Source organism: Corapipo altera, unplaced genomic scaffold, assembly GCF_003945725.1.
Source record: "Corapipo altera isolate COAL_440 unplaced genomic scaffold, ASM394572v1 2, whole genome shotgun sequence".
Taxonomy (NCBI): domain Eukaryota; kingdom Metazoa; phylum Chordata; class Aves; order Passeriformes; family Pipridae; genus Corapipo; species Corapipo altera.
In genome coordinates, this window is record NW_020884890.1 from 12,661,149 (window position 1) to 12,677,140 (window position 15,992).

Genomic DNA, 15,992 nt, shown 5'->3' on the forward strand with positions numbered 1-15,992 from the left:
ATATAAATGACTGCTGTTTTCGTTTTGGTTTTCTACTGATTTCTGCGAAATTCAATCTCATATACCCCGAGTAATTATGCTGAAACCACTGAGATTATTTTGTGTGAATGAGAACATGATTTGGGTTTTGTCTTTTAAAGTGTGATTGTGTTAGATATTATCAATCAAATTATTAGTGTTAGTTGGCTTAAATGTTAATCTGTTGTGAAAATTAGAATCTGTTCCAAATGAACAGTAGCTGAGACCTTTCTTTTTTTATTTTACTGCTTTCCCTCTGTTCCTCTTTTGTGTAATAGTTTGTATGGGGACTGGGTTAATTTTTTGTGTTATTGTAAGAGTAGGACTTTAGGAGAGCCTCCACTAGTGTTGCCTGCCAGTTTTCTTAATAGAAAACGTTTCAATTGCAGTGTTACAGCTACAGACTTTTAAATGTGCTTTAAACAGACACGTGGCAGGTGTCCTGATAATTGCATTCATTCAAATAATACATCGGTTGTGTTGCACGGGAGCCAATGTGACACTGCTGCCATAACTGCCTCTTCTAGAGACCCTGAGCTGGTGAGGTTTGATGTGTTACACTGTAAAACTGAATAGAAGAAACATGTCAGTGGTGGGTGAAGAATAAGTTTCTGGGCTCATATATGGAAGGAAATATATGCTTCAGACTGTACCTTTGCCATACTGAGTGGTTCTTACACATAGCCACTGCTCTGTGTTCTTCACTCTCATCCCTTTGAAAGGATTACGTGCTTGATTTGCCATTTCTCCAGTCTGTCCCTCTAATTCCTTCTCTGACTCTCCTGAATCTTGACAGCACTCAGTCACCTATCAACTCTTGCCCACAAATGTGTCATTCTGCTTTCCTGTATTGTCTGTCTGTAATCTCTTAATAACACTTGGCCATTTTCCCCTCCTTTTTCTTCTCCTATGTTTAATTTGCTTTCATCCTCTCTGAATTCATCTGTCTCCTATCTCAAAGCGGATGCTGCCATCAGATTCTGGCTTGCTCCCCTTTTATTCTTATCTGTTCATCTCCCTCCTGTTGTTCTTTTGGTCCTGGCTCCCACTGTGGGAGCTTCTGATAGAAATACAGTGAATGTGATAATTCCTTTCATAGATAATGATTCTATGATTCTTTGATAATGATTCTATGATTCTTTGTTTTTAACCAGAAAGTCTATTAATTTCCTAACAAAACTCCTCCAACATAATTTCTTCAAATACTTGGAATTCTAGCTGTGACTTTTTTTTTCAGCTTGTAACTTTAATTCTACCTTCCATTTTACACATACTTCCTCTTGTCTCTGTTTTTTCTACATGGAATCTTGCTTACCATCTTTTAGAAGAAAATGATAAAATGTGATCTTTCCAATTCAACTTGTAGTCTTTTTTTTTCCCCCTTTTGTTCAGGTTTAGAAGTTCCTTAATATCTCTGCCTTCCCAGGAGCCACATCACCTGTTGATGTCCTTACGTTCACCTTTCCCCATCTCATATTCTTCTTCTCAATGTTTTTCTGAAATCCATCTTGTTTTCCTTGTATTTAGAAAGTAAAAAATAGAAAAGCTTTGCATCAACTTATTTCTCACTTTCTAACAAAGCATCTCTTTTGCCTTTCACTAATTATGTTTGAATGTGGGTGTTTCAGTTGTTGAATTGAGTTTCTTTTGTGGTTGGTTTCTCTACTTCAGCCTTTCCTTGGACAGGCTTTTATCTCTTCTACTAGAAATGCTATCCCCAAAGATCGTGTTTCAGGTCATTTAACTTTAGCAGTCTAGACAGTAGTTATTCTTCTTGAGTTGCCTAGAGTCAAAAAAGTGTGAGCTTTATTTCACTTTGGATTAATCCAGTCAGAAGAGAGAGAAGATAAGAGATGCTGGAGAGTGTCTCACTTGATTGGTTATGTGGACCTAACTGCCTGGGACATCTGGTCAAGCTTCTAGGTGGCAAAACTTGCAGTCTGACCTATTGTCCTTTGTCTAGACACTGTAGTCTGTTTTTTGTCTGCCAATCAGTGATGGCTTTTCATCACATGCTGCTTATCACAGTCCTGCCCTTCTGTGACTCTATCATTTTGGTGCTGACCAATCTCTGTTATCATTTCTTCAGTTGATTCCCCCCTTCACCATTCAGAAGGAATTTCTGTGGACTTCATCCTAGCTTACTTTCTTCTCTTTCAGAACTTGTCTCTGAATAATCAGATTTATTTACTGCCTTATGATGATCTGAGATCTTGCTTTCTGCTGTAAGCCTGACTCCTAGTCAAATTAAAATCTTAACCCCACTCTCTGATAACTGGCATACCTTGCAGTAATCTCAAGTGTAAAAGGTTGAAAAGGATCCTTTACTGTTTGCTCATACATGATAACCATCTTTTCTGTTCTTTGGGCCCTGTAATCCCATTGTTGCTGTAAATAAGTTTTTCTACAACTTGCAGTTTTGTTTTGAATAATATTACTAAAATAAATTTGTTCTTTCTCATTCACAGATCTCTAGATCTGTTTGTCCTCTGTCCATCTTGAGTGTTTAATTATTGCAGTGTTTTGTCTGTCCTGGAACAAGGCTATGTTGTTTACCCATTATATTATAGAAGACAGTTTAAAAATGTTTTCTAGCCTGTTGTGTGGTCAAGGCCATCCTTTGTGTTGCTAACTCCTGATGCTTTTCTGCACAAAACAAGTGTATCTGAAGGCAATAGCTGACTTGCAAAAATCCATAACCCTGAAGCAGATAAACTGAAGTTTCAAATTCTAACTTTCATAAGCATTTAACATCAACAGCCAGTTAGAAGCTAGAGCTCAAACTGCAGTTGTCCCTCCAGACATCCACAGAGCTTCCCCAGCCTCTTCTCAAGTCTTCCTTAAATTTCTTAGTCAGTAGGTATCTGATATGGAAACCCAATGCCTCACACACTGACCACCATACTCTAATTCTTTGTCATGCTCTCTTTTATGTGTAGCTGTGCTTTTTGTGTCTTCTAAAATCCTCAAATGATTAGCATTGGTTTTTTGTATTAGCACCTTTGTTTTGTGTAAGGCAAAGCAAACCCACAAGAATAGGTTGGGAAGGGCTCTTAGTAACAGAGGCTTTACAAATGTATGGTTGTTCAGAACCAGAGTGTTTAGCAATGGGAACCTCTCATGGTACATGAAAAAAGTTACATGCATGTGTAATGGTACTGGCCAGATGCAATGACTAATTCTGGATTTTATTTATGGATATTTGCAAGGACTTGCTTTGATATTATTTAAATTAAGATTACGAGATTGAGCAGTGATTGGTGACATTTGTAAAAGGCATTTGTAATTTAACAGTAAGTAAATGCAGGGCTGGAGGTGGGGCTAGATAATCTCAAGAGGTCCCTTCCAACTTGAATGGTTCTGGGATTCTAGTGGTGGTTAGATTTACAGCAATTAAACAAAACCAAACAAAACCCCCAGCAATTCTGATTTCATTTGAGAGTCATTCTGAATCACAGAGAGTAGTGGATTTTGTGAATGTGTGTTTACATACTGATTTTTATTTTTTTTTTACTATTTTGTTTACTGTTCTTGGGAGTGAGTTATGAACCCTACCATACTTGGGTTTTAAGGTGGTTTTTTTTTTTGGTTGGTTGGTTGGTGCTTTTTAGGGTTTTTTGTCTCTCACAGTTTCAAAAATTGTAACTCCTGTATCCAGCAAGTGATTTTAGGTAAAGTATCAGAAAAAACTTTTGTTCTGCAGGAAAATGTGAAGAACGTCTTCACCAATTAAAATTGGTTTGTTTCTTTCTGTTAATGACAGCAAGAAAAAAATAGACTTTACTGCTAGGCTAAATGCTTGAAATTCTGGAGCTTTTTTCTTCTAAAAGGAGTTTTTCAATTTTTTTTTAACTTTTTTTCAACTAAGAACATTGAAAGCTGTTTCATCACTGCATTTTAACTTCAGCCAACAATTATGCCTTTTAGGATGTTGAATAAGTCTGATTTGGTAACCATGCTTCAACAATGCATGGAAATTTTGCTGTCATCTTCTGGAAAAGAGTTTGATAAGGCAGTAGAGAAGTTGAAGAAGTTCTTGACTGAGTTTCAGAATCTAGAAGGTGGGTGTGTACCATCATGTATTCCACTGTGGATTATATAAAAGCTGTTTTGTTGTCTGACCCATGGGTTTCATTTTCCCTGAGATATCCTGTCACTGTATCAAACCATCAAATTTGCAGGATTGTTTTTTAAATACATGCACAAAGTTACAAAATGTTTATATTCTTTACTGCTGTGGGGTTCATGCTTTTTTATGACACGGAAGAGTGATGTAAGATAAGAAACCGGACAGATCAGCAAACATTACTCGCTAAATGTCTCATACGTGTATTTTGAGCATTTTAGCATACGTTGCAATTGCCAAAAAACATTTAACAAATAAAAAACTGTATTAAAAGATAAATAGCAGCAGACTTCCTCATGACGTGGTATTTAGTCCAAATGTATTTGAAGTTCTTTGACCTGCACGTTCAGAGCTAGGACACCAAGGGCCAGTTGTCAGGGCTCTGTTGACATGCTGTAACTTGTCAAGCTCATATATTTGGTTGTTCATGGTAGAGGACATATTTCAGAGCAACAGCCTTCTGTCTTTCAGAAGCTGACATGTTCCTTCTGAAACAGGAGTATGACGTAATCCAGCATTCTTCTGGAAAAGGAATTTCGTTGCCTCCCCTGAAATATGGAGAAGCACTCCTCAGTGTTCTCCCCTTTCAAAGATGAATTGTTTATCATTTAGTCTGTTTTATGCATATTAATTAAGCTCACTACCAGTGTGGTCGCTACCTAGCATTTGGACAAGTAGGCAATAAGCCACCAAATATTAATTAATTAATATTTAATTAATTCAGTATTAATTAAAGTAGTCTTGCAATGCTTTAGGGTTAACTGAGCGTTGTTTAGAAGAATTGGCTCTTGCCTGTTCCATGTGTTTTTTAATAGATGTAGTAATAGCAGAGCTGTGGTAGAGGAAATAGGTCAGCACTTTGAAAAAGCTGTGTATGTCACTGAAGGTACCAGCACTGAAGAATCTGAACTATGCTGGAAAACCTAAAGGTTCATCTAGTTTGGCTAAAAAAGAATTGAAGCAAAAGGGTTTTAAGTAGTTGGATTTTTACCTTGAGGAAATAAATAAAGAAAAACAACTCTGGGAATTCAGGGACTCGCAGAATTATAAAACAAAAAAGACTATTTATTTTCACTTAGGATTCGAAGATGGTTTTAAAGCAGAGAAGGTCTAATGAATCCATGAATGATCTTTGTTTTCAAAGTGGATTTAAGCTGTAATGGAAAAATTAGAAGGGGAAGTTAAAATAAACTGTACATTAATAGGTTGCTGAGTTAGATAACTTCTCACTTTATATATTTATGTGATTGTATTGATCTTTAGCAGGAGTTCTCAGAAGTCTGCCAAAAATGTTATGTACCCAAATTGCCCACAGAAAACTTAGAGTGAAAGGATAGTCCAAAATACTATTTTTTTAGCAACAACAAAGTCCGTTGTCCTGACTGCCTAATGAACTGAAAAGCATAAAATCATGAAACCTGAGGAAGCAAAATATCTTTATGTTCAGTCTATTTTGAGCTGAAGGATTTGGGGGGAAAAAAAACTGGTGTGGTAGTGGAGAGGAAGTTTTCTGTTTTGAAATCTTCAACACGCATAGAAATGTCCACAGGGCCCAGGAAATAGCAAATCATTCTATGTAGGTCACAAAAAAGCTTTAATATATCATGATTGTCACTGTTGAATGGAGCTTTACTTGTGACCTATAGGTGGAACCTCCATCTACTATCTTAAGTAAGGCAAGAAATCTAGTTAGCTTTTGGTTTGATATTGTTTATTGCTCATCCTGGCATTGATGATGCTTTGGGAGTTTTTGGTTTTTTGTTTTCACATAAAAATTACTAATAATTGGTGCAATTGATAACAAACTATATGGCTATGAAAATGAAATTTTGTTATAAATTAAGATGAGAATAAAACTGAGCAATGAAATACCTTAGCACACTTCTGGTTTGCTGCTCTGGTTGCAGTTCTGGGTTACATAGGGAGAACTCATTTCTCACTCAGTGTTTTCCTTCACATGAGAAGGGAGAAAATACAGTGTGTGGCATTTTGAATACTCCTAAAGCCATCAGTAGTATCTAATACTCATCTGTCCAATTTAAAAATGTTCAGAATATGACCTAGGATAGCATAAACAGAATTCATATGATGAGCAAGGCTTGTTCTGGATCTTTGCTCAGGGCTGACTTGCTTCGGTTAGTTAATTACTGTTGGTTAAGCTGCACTGCAGACTCCTTGTTTGACAAGGTGCAAGATCAAAAGCTGCCTGTGGTTGGGTCTGTGTGAACAAGTAACTGAACACTTGTCAGATTGCTTGAGTTAGGGGGTTTATGTAGGTAGACAGGAAAAGTTTACCCCACATATCAAACATCAGTTTTGTTCTAGTAGCAGAAGCTTTCCAAGAACAAGATGTGTCCATATCATCACAAAAGGAGCTCCAGAAGAAGACAGACCTTTATCATCTTCAGAAGGTTAGGCCTGTGCAGGCTTTATTGACTAGTTCCTTAAATGAATCTTTTAAGATGTAATTGTTCATGGTTAGTTCTTCCCAGCTTGCTGGAGCTCTGCGTAAAGGTTGTGTATAAGTGTCTCATCTTAAAAATGAATGAGTAAATGCCAACTACGTATGTCAGGCCCTCCTGACCCATAGAAAATTGTAGAAAATATCTATCATAAACTAGGATTTTAAAATGCAAAGTAGATGTTTTCTTTTTATTTAACTACTAATTTGAACATTCTGCCTAACACAGGTTTCTTTGAATTTCCCAAACTCCTATGGGTTTGAGAATTGAATACATTGGCCTAAATAAAAATAACCGCACAATCACGCGTTCAAACATCATCAGTGAAGACATGCCAGCAAAAATTACTTATACATGTTAAACATATAGATTGTGTTCTCTAGAGAATAACTACCTCCCATGTAGTTTTATGCACCACTTTTTTTTAAAGACTTTGTTGGAGTTGAAGGAATCAAGGCGGTCTAAGAAACTGACAAAGTTTGAAATGCTTCGGTTTGAAGTTGTTGACTATATAGACAGTCTTGTAAGGTGAGCTTTCCCATTTTATATTCCTGCATTAGTTTACACCATAAGTTGCAAATGGAATTTTACTAACATGTTAGTCTCATTGAAATTGTGTCTTGGTCCCTGCAGAACACTTTTTTTTGATTCCTATTCTTTTTTTGAGGTCTTTAAAAACAATAACTAAAAAAACCCACCTCTTTTCCGCAGATTAGTTGAAATAATTGGTATATGGATTGACCAACTTACTTTGGCTACAGAAAAAAAAGTTGAGGGAGGACTGGGTATACATAGCAGAAAAAAGTCAAGAGTTTTTACCCTAATCTTTGCTGATCTGTTCTACTTATGAAACTGTACAGATGTCAAGTGTGATATACTGTTCATTTTGGGAACTGTTTTTGTGAGCAAGCCATAGCAGATACAGTTTTGGAGGCAGCTCTGTAGTGGAAAATGTGAAAGGCTTGTGGTGGGGGAAGAGATGAAGGCACTTAATTACAGCCTTGGGTAGGGAGGGAGGCAGAGAAGCTAAAAAGTATGACTGTACCAAGAAAAAAGCTTCAGATATGAAGACAAAGATGAGCAGAGACTCATCATGAGGCCTCAGGACGGATAGGCAAAATCTATGGAGTACATGATGGGTGTTAGCATTTTAGCTGCTGCCCTTATTTTTGAATTTGTCAGTGGCCCAGCTAGAGTTCTACGCTAAATCCATTAGATGTAGAGTTGATAAAAACAGACTTCTCTGCTTACAAGTTTTTTTTCAGCGCTGTTCACATTGTTTTTTCAGAGATTTGTCTGCACTGGTTGGGAAACATACATTCTTGTAGTCTCTGACTGCAGCAGACTTCTGTTATTTCCCTTAAGCTGAAACTTGTGTCTCCCCCACTTTCCCCATACCCCATGCTTTTTCAGAAAATACCTGGTTCCTGCGGACCGCAGGACTCTGCATGAGATACTGTATTTCAACACAGCTGCTGTTCTCCGTGCACACTTGAATGCTGCCCCGAGAACTGCACTTCATACAGCTTTAAATAACCCTCACTGGTACCTGAAGGTAAGAAACAAGTGAGTTGTTCGTGGTGCTGGAGTAGTTTCTGAAGGCTGCGTGTGAAGATGGTGTGCAAGGATTAGTTTTGCTGTTTCATGAAGCTTGGCACACATTCAGCTGTTTTGCAGAGAACTAGCAAGTATTGATAAGCAACTAGGGACTTTGTTCAAAGAGTTAGGGAATCTGTCTGGCTGAAATAGAAAAGGTAATTCTGGAAAGAGTTCTATATGAGGAATCCATTTTCTGGAGTGTGGTCTAGTCAGAATATTTTTCTTTCTCCTGTAGAGGTAGCAGAAAAGTAATTTTGTCCTCCACTACAAATGGGATGACTGTCCATGGGATAAAATACAATGTCTGTTACTCTTTCCAAAGACTTTCTTTATAGAGCTGGTGCTTAGTCCTCACCGTGTAGATTAGCTGTAAGATGAAGGCTGTTCAGGTGGAGCGATAACATGAAAACAGCTGAAATACAGGATATTGTTGTGTATTGATATCCTTTGTTTTCTGAGTCCAGGAAAAGGATTGTCCTTGATTTTATCAGCTGATCCTGCCCTTTTCTAGAGGAGAAAAGAAGCCCATTTTCCAGTTCTTTCATAAGTCAAACTCACAGGATGACCAAAAGAAAGAAATAGAGCAGGATTTGGAAAAGGAGTGAACATATATTGCTTTCGCTGCTTGATTACAGATGCTACTTGGAAGTTGTCCTTATGCCCTAACATTTGCTTAAAAACACGATTATAGTTTTGAAAAAAAAACGTTGGTTGTAGCTGTATCTGAGTAATTACATGTTACTTTAGTCAAAGCCAACACTTATCAGGAATCATACTCGATAGAGATCAGTCTTTGAAATCTACAACCCGATTTGTATTGGGTTTGTTGGCTCTGTGCCTTGATTTGAATGAGGGTTGTTGGTTTTACTGTGTGACAGAGTTACTTCTAAAACCACTTACAGAGCCTATTTGTGAAAACAGTGAGCTACCATTAAAGAAACCTAATATGGACTTCAGTAATTTATATTATTAGAAAACCTGTAAAAATATAGGACAGCTAGCAAAATCTAACTGCTGATATGTTTAATAAGTATCCTCTTTGATGAGTTGACAGGATTTAAATCCCTCTGTCAATCCTGTACTTTGTTCTTTGACATGTTTTAACATATTTACAATGTTTTCTGAGAAGATTGTGAAGGTTTGGCGTGGTTTCTAACAGCAGCAGTATTGGCTGAGTACCTTGCCTAGCATTTTAATCCATGTGAGTCAAATATTTTCTTAATTGTGTCTATGACTTCTGCATGGCTTGTGTGTTCCTGTGCCATGACCAGAGCAAAGTTCTCTAGAGCTGTCCTTTCAAGAAGGCTAGGACAGAAAAGGGCCTCAGTGGAGTACCAGTGAGTGATTAATATGTAATGCATTGCTTACAGGAATCCAGTCCAGTTATTTATTTAGCAAAATATTTATCATGGAGAACAAAAAAAAGAAAAAAAAAAAGAACCCAAAAAACCTGCACCAAAACCAGTGTAATTCTGTTTTCACTGATCCCTTGAAAATTCAGTAAGTTGTAACTTGGGGTACCAGCTTCCTTATCAGGGAAAGAGGATTTGATTTGGTCCTTGCGATAACAATATTGATTCCAGAGCAACGTAGGGGTCGGTCCTCTCTCCAGCTTATAGGGACAAGGTCAGGCAAGAGCACTCCTCAACAGTGTTCTGGGTTGCTCCCACTCCCATTCCCTTCTTTCAGAAGCAGCACCTCTGTGCTGTACAGATGGTTTCACAACTGGCTGCTCATTCTAGGGCAGCTTCCTGCATGTCAGCCTAGTTATTTGCTCTGGAGGACATTGCGTGTGCTGCTGCCTCAGGAAGCTGAGGTTTCCCTGAGGGCAGCTGCAGCTCCCTCCTGCTGTGCTGCAAAGACTTGGCCTAGTTATCACAGGCAAGGCTGGGATCTGGCAGGTGCTGGGAGAGACCCTGCAGTGCCAGTCAGTAATATCTTTTCTGGATCATTCTTGGCACTTGTATGTGGTCCAGCTAGGGACTAATTTCTACAGATAAACCTGCTCAGGAGAGTACAGTTGCTCAGGAAGTTGCATCCTCTCTTGGTTGTGATAACTGTCCTGACCTTAAAACTAGAAAATCAATGCAAAATGTCCAGCAATGCCAGGCTGGCACATGGCTGAGTAGTAGGAAGCCATAGAGTCAGGTGCAGTAGGAGAGGGGAAAAGAGAAGGATATAGGGTTACCCTTCTGGGCAGTGATGAACCACTAGATCTAGATCAGTCAGAAGGTATAACCTCATGTGTGCTGGTTAGTAATGCAGGAATATTTGAAACTGTTCTGATACGTTCCTGAATAACAGTCTGGTAAACTAATGTCTGCCCTGTCGCATTTTGAGGATTTAGCCATGTTTCTCTGAATTTTTCTGGAAACGATTTGGACTGAACTGACAGACATCTACCTAATGTCTGGAACTTTTGTGTTCCTTGTAGAGTAAATAAACTTGAAAATTGCTAGGTGTTCTGGAAAGTGTGAAATGTCTCATAGGTGCTAGTGTCCAAATTGGATCTAAGTCTCAAAAATTGCAGGAATTGAGATTTATGAAAAGTAAGCTAGAGATTCTTGAGCAAAGTTATATTCTTTGCCCAGCCTTCTTTCCTATCTTGGAAAGCATTTACTTATAAAGGTATCATTGCTAGAGGTTTATAACTTTCCAAAGTAGCTTGTATATTTTACTAGCATCTAAAAGCGTTTTAGAAAAAATTTCTGTGAACTGAATTTCTGTGATCAGTGGTTATTTTCATGTTAAGAGGGCTGACTTCTTAGAGTGCATGAAACTGAAACGAAATGCTGTAAATTTCTGCAGCTGTACCTGGGAATTTTGCCTCTGGCTCAAGTGACTTTTCTACTTCTCAAGTAAATGGTTCAGTGCTGATGACCTGTATCCGAGTGGCTGGAAAGCTGCCAGAAAAGGATCTGGGGGTGCAGGTCAACAGCAGCTGAACATGAGCCAGCAGTGTGCCTTAGTGACCAGGAAGGCCAATGGCACCCTGGCCTGTATCAGGAACAGTGTGGCCAGCAGGACTAGGGAAGGGATTGGCCCCCTGTAGTCAGCGCTGGTGAGGCCACACCTTGAGTCCTGTGTCCATTTCTGGGCCACTCAATTCAGGAAGAACATTGAGGTGCTGGAGCAGGTCCAGATAAGAGCAGCAAAGGTGGTAAAGGCTCTAGGGAGTGAGTCCTTTGAGGAGAGGCTGAGGGAGCTGGGGTTGTTTAGTCTGGAGAAAAGGAGGTTCAGGGGAGACCTTATTGCTCTCTACAACTACCTGAAAGGAGGTTGTAGCCAGGTGGGGGTCGGTCTCTTCTCCCAGGCAGCTAGTGATAGGAGGAGAGGAAATGGCCTCAAGTTGCACCAGGGGAGGTTTAGATTGGATATTTAGAAAATTGTCTTCCTGGGAAGGGTTGTCAAGCCCTGGAACATGTTGCCCAGGGAAGTTGTGGAGTCACCATCCCTGGAGAGAGATAAAGGAAAGCTAGTGTGGCACTAAAGGACATGGTGTAGAAGTGGCCGTGGCAGTGCTTGGTTAACAGCTGGACTTGATGATTTTAGAGGGCTTTTCCAACCTTAGTGATTCTACGAATTTCCTGAAATATAGAATACTTCATGAGAAATCAGACTTTTGCTTTTATAGGTGCTGAGTTTCAAGCCAGAGATGAATAATGGTTATATTTCAAACATAAAAATCTGATAAGAGAGAAGCAGTTATGGTTTTTAGTACATCTGACAGATCTATACTAAGTCTTCCTCTTCCTTTTGAGGGTGTAGGGGGAAGGGATACTTTTCTATTTTCTACATAGGCAAATCATGACTTGTTTCTTTTCCTGAGTCCATAAAACAGAGTATTTCATATGTAAATAGCACTAGCAAAAGAATTGGGTAAAAGTCTAGTCAGATAACCATTCTTAATAGTAGAGATGGTATAAGTGTACCAATTCATAGAAGGAACACCAGGAGTGAAGTAGCTGGGTGGCATTTTGTTTGCCTTTTTTTTTGTGGTATGTTTTCTTATTTTCCTGCTTGTTTGGGGGGGTTTTTTCTTCTTTGTGCTATCAGCTTGCCATTACACACAAACAGTAAACATTTGGTTAGAATACCTGCCCTCTGAATTTCCTGAAATAGTTATAACTAGCCCTTAAAATTGTTCATGATTAAAAACCCATCAAAATTACTGCCTTCAATTTTTTTTCATCAGAATCAAGCTTTGAAGTGTGATGGAGGAAGCATTTCTAATAAAGCCCCTGACATTTGCATAGTGTATAAGCTTCATTTGGAGTGTGGCAGATTAATCAATCTTGTTGACTGGTTAGAGGTATGTGATGATGCAAATACTACCTTTACCTGCTTTCAGTATTCTGATTTATCTTTTTCTGCATGTCTGCTTTTCTTTAGTGCCCCTGTTGACAGCTTAGATCCTTGGCATACCTTGGTCCACAAGACCACAAGAACACACAGTAATTCAAATCAGTCTTCCTCTACTGTGAATCATTTATTTCCAGCACTGTTACTCTGTGATGAAAATATTTTGCTTCTGCTTGTATTTTATGTTTGGCACAGGTCACATTTTGTGCTTCACAGCATCCCCTGGCAAGAAACTGTTTAGCTTAACTACCTGCAGTTTAGAGGATACTCCTTTTGCTTGTTCTATGTTGTTTGCTGCTGCCTTGTTTGTATACTGTATTTTCCTACTCAGACTCCTGCTGTCCCTCAGTTTATAGATTTCTTTACAGCCAGCTTTACCTTTCTCATTTCCTCAGAATGTTTAAGCAGTCTCACTTTGAAAATATTTTTCAGTTCTGTGGTTTCTTTGAGAATGGGTCAGTACCCAGAACTGTTGAGATTTAAAATTGGAGGCACATGAGTTCACTGGGTGATGTCTTGCATTCTGTATTGCTTGCTCTTTTGATTGTTGCTGAATTGACATAGAGCTATCACTCCAAGATCTCAGTCCTCCTGAGTGATAGCCATTGGCTCAGAGCTCACTATTTTATATGCAGCTCTGTCTGTGAACTGTATTATATCTGTGCTGCTTTTCTCTTTCTAGGCTTTCTCAACTGTGGTGATGGCAGGTGAGGAACCAAATGCAGATACAGCTTCCTCAGACCAGATGGATGATATTATCCAGTATCCTTTCTCATTTCTCTCAGCCTTGACATTTAAATGCTTAAAGGATTTATGAACCAATGTTTTTAAAATACAGGTTCACGTGCACTGATAACTAATTTCAGAAAAAATACTACTTTAAACAGCCATAATGAACTGAAAATGTCAAAGAAACAGATCTGCTGAAACAGTTGGGATGGGAGTGGTGAGGCAGGAGAGCAGCTTTTGTCCATAGGAATTGTTTGGGTCTGAAACAGAACCAAAAGTCCATAAAACAAGTTGAAACTGTTTGGTTAAATCATCTCAGAGTTTGTATAGCTGCTGTATAGGGGTAAGGCATTACTGGGGAACAGATGGTAGGAGGGCTGTGACCTAGAGAGCAGATGGAGAAATAGAAACAAGTAGTCCATTATGAGGAAGATGAAAGCACTAGCAGAGGAGTCACTTACAAATGTGGTGTCTCAGTAGAAGCCGAGTTCCAGTACCTTAGGACAAAGTAAGCAGCAGAATGAAGGTTTTGTGGAAACTAATCAACTCTGATCCTGAACTGAGGAATGAAAAATATTTAATGGATGAGCATTAGAACCAAAACCCATGGCTACAGCAGTAGTGCTGCCACAGAGTAGAGATGAATAGTTGTACAAAAGGAAGCTTAGAGCACATATATTTATGTGCTCTAATACTATACTTTGCTTTTCTTTAGTATAAGGCCTTTCCGTTTTTTACAAGCTCCACTGGTAATTAACACTCACAGTAAACTGAATTCTCTAACTCAGGAATAAAAGCTGTATGTCAGGAATGCAGCAAGAAAGATATAGTGAATAGAAAGTAAGGAGAAGGTGGTGCTGTTTTATGAAATCTCAAAAAAGTCTCTATAATTATCTATCTTTCCTTTTTTTTGTCAAGAGGCACAAAGTATAAATTCTTCTGAGACACCACAAAATTAGTATCTTTGTAGGCTTTAAGCTTCTCTTAGCAGTGGGGAAAGGAACTCTTCCTTTGTTGCCACATTGTATGCATGTAGCAGAAGTACTGATTAGATTGAAGATTTGTGCTTCTGTAGGCAAATCATGCTCTGCCCTTATTTCCAACAACGTTATTGTGCAACATGTTGTGCAAGCCGTCTGTGCTTGCCGTGACTTAGAAATCTTCCCCTCCTAGAGAGAACTCCATCAATGTGTCATAAAAAGTGTGCTTGGTTTCCTTTACTGAAATGTCCAGCGCTCGCTTTATTCGAGCTGTTTCTGAGCTGGAACTCTTGGGCTTCATAAAGCCCAGCAAGCAGAAAACTGACCATGTGGCAAGGCTGACATGGGGAGGCTGTTAACGTGCCACCAAGGTGCTAATAAACCTGTTCTTTCCAAACACTGCAATGGCTGTGTTCTCACTGAACCAGTCCTCGCTAACTTTGCTACTGAGTCAAAGTCAATAGTGGCTGAATGTTGTGAGATACATTCCCAGTGCCTGGGCAGGCTTGAATAGCGATGTTGGTTTTTAATGCTTATCCTTCCTGTGCAATGTACTGCACTATTAATGCCCATGTTCCAAATACTGTATTGTTGTGCCAGTTTCAATCTTCTTTGATGTGTGGTATTTAACAGTACACTGATATAACTCAGGCTAGAAAGCCAAAAGGACAACACTGGCTGTGTAAGCTACAGAAGTGATGAAGCAGTATTATTAACATGCTTATAAGCTGACAGGACTTGAGTCATTATTATAAAATGCCTTCCAAATCCCTGAACTTGATTTAAAAATAAATAAAACAAGTATGGTAAAAACAACAATGAACTTCCATGTTCAGCCTCTGTTGTATGTTCTTCAAAACCGGTCCTAAGTCCCTAAAAAATGCTTCTTGCGGAAGAGAAGGTGACATATTTATGTCCCCAAGAATAGTTACGAATATACAAATTTTTGCTCTTTGAGAAGAGCAAAAGTGAACTGTTTAAATCATCCCCTTTTTCTAGTGAAGTTGATCAGTACTAGCTGACTTTTGCTGTCAGGGAAACTTGCGTCAGCACAGACTATGTGACAACATGGCACTCATGCACATTAGAGGAAGGCAGTAAAATCCACACCTAAAGCACACACTGTAAACCTCCCTCCTTGCCAAGGATTTGTGCTGTAGGCAGGCAAACAGCTGTGTGACAGTAACTATAGGCTGAGCATGTAAAAGCACTGCTCACGTGACAGATCTTCAAAGAACCTTCTCAGCCCAACCTTTTTGCTTGACTCGGTTTGGGGAGCAAATGTTTTTATGCTGATGCCAGTGTCTTGTGTTTTTCAACCATGGGAAAAGCCTTGGAAACCAAAGGGGAAAAGCTGTGTTGCCCTCCAGAGCAGAGTGTCTGCCATGCCCTGATAAACCCTCCAGAGGGCCGTGACAGACGCATTCCAGCAGTTTGTATGGGCGGGGACTTCGGGTCAGCCTTAGCACCTTGGAGGGCCTCACTTAAGAGAGGTGTTCAGACTTTGTCCCTCCCAGACTTCAAAGCTGAGTGGTAATCAGTTTATTGTAAAACACTGTATGTACCTCAAAAAAGCTTCCAGACATCCTCAGCTGACAGAGAGGATTACAGGGTTCACTTTCCTTCTGAGGCAGTGAAGTGCTGCTCTTTGAGCACATGTTCAGCCACCACTAAACTCCAGATGCTCCCACTTAGTTGCACTGGCACTTCAGCCTA

General features: G+C 39.2%; 1 protein-coding gene across 2 annotated transcripts in view; it reads left to right on the forward strand.

The window, feature by feature from the left end:
- Positions 1 to 15,105, forward strand: part of ORC3 (origin recognition complex subunit 3) — a 34,173-nt gene extending 19,068 nt beyond the window's left edge. Inside the window, exons 14-20 of one of the 2 annotated variants that reach the window (XM_027644743.1) lie at positions 3,946 to 4,079; positions 6,470 to 6,555; positions 7,037 to 7,134; positions 8,020 to 8,161; positions 12,401 to 12,517; positions 13,250 to 13,329; positions 14,530 to 15,105. In XM_027644743.1, coding sequence (XP_027500544.1) covers positions 3,946 to 4,079; positions 6,470 to 6,555; positions 7,037 to 7,134; positions 8,020 to 8,161; positions 12,401 to 12,517; positions 13,250 to 13,329; positions 14,530 to 14,635 — 763 coding nt within the window. In that variant the 3' untranslated portion in view covers positions 14,636 to 15,105. The remainder of the gene's footprint in view (positions 1 to 3,945; positions 4,080 to 6,469; positions 6,556 to 7,036; positions 7,135 to 8,019; positions 8,162 to 12,400; positions 12,518 to 13,249; positions 13,330 to 14,529) is intronic. The other variant, XM_027644744.1, reaches the window with a different exon arrangement.
- Positions 15,106 to 15,992: the final 887 nt, after the last annotated feature.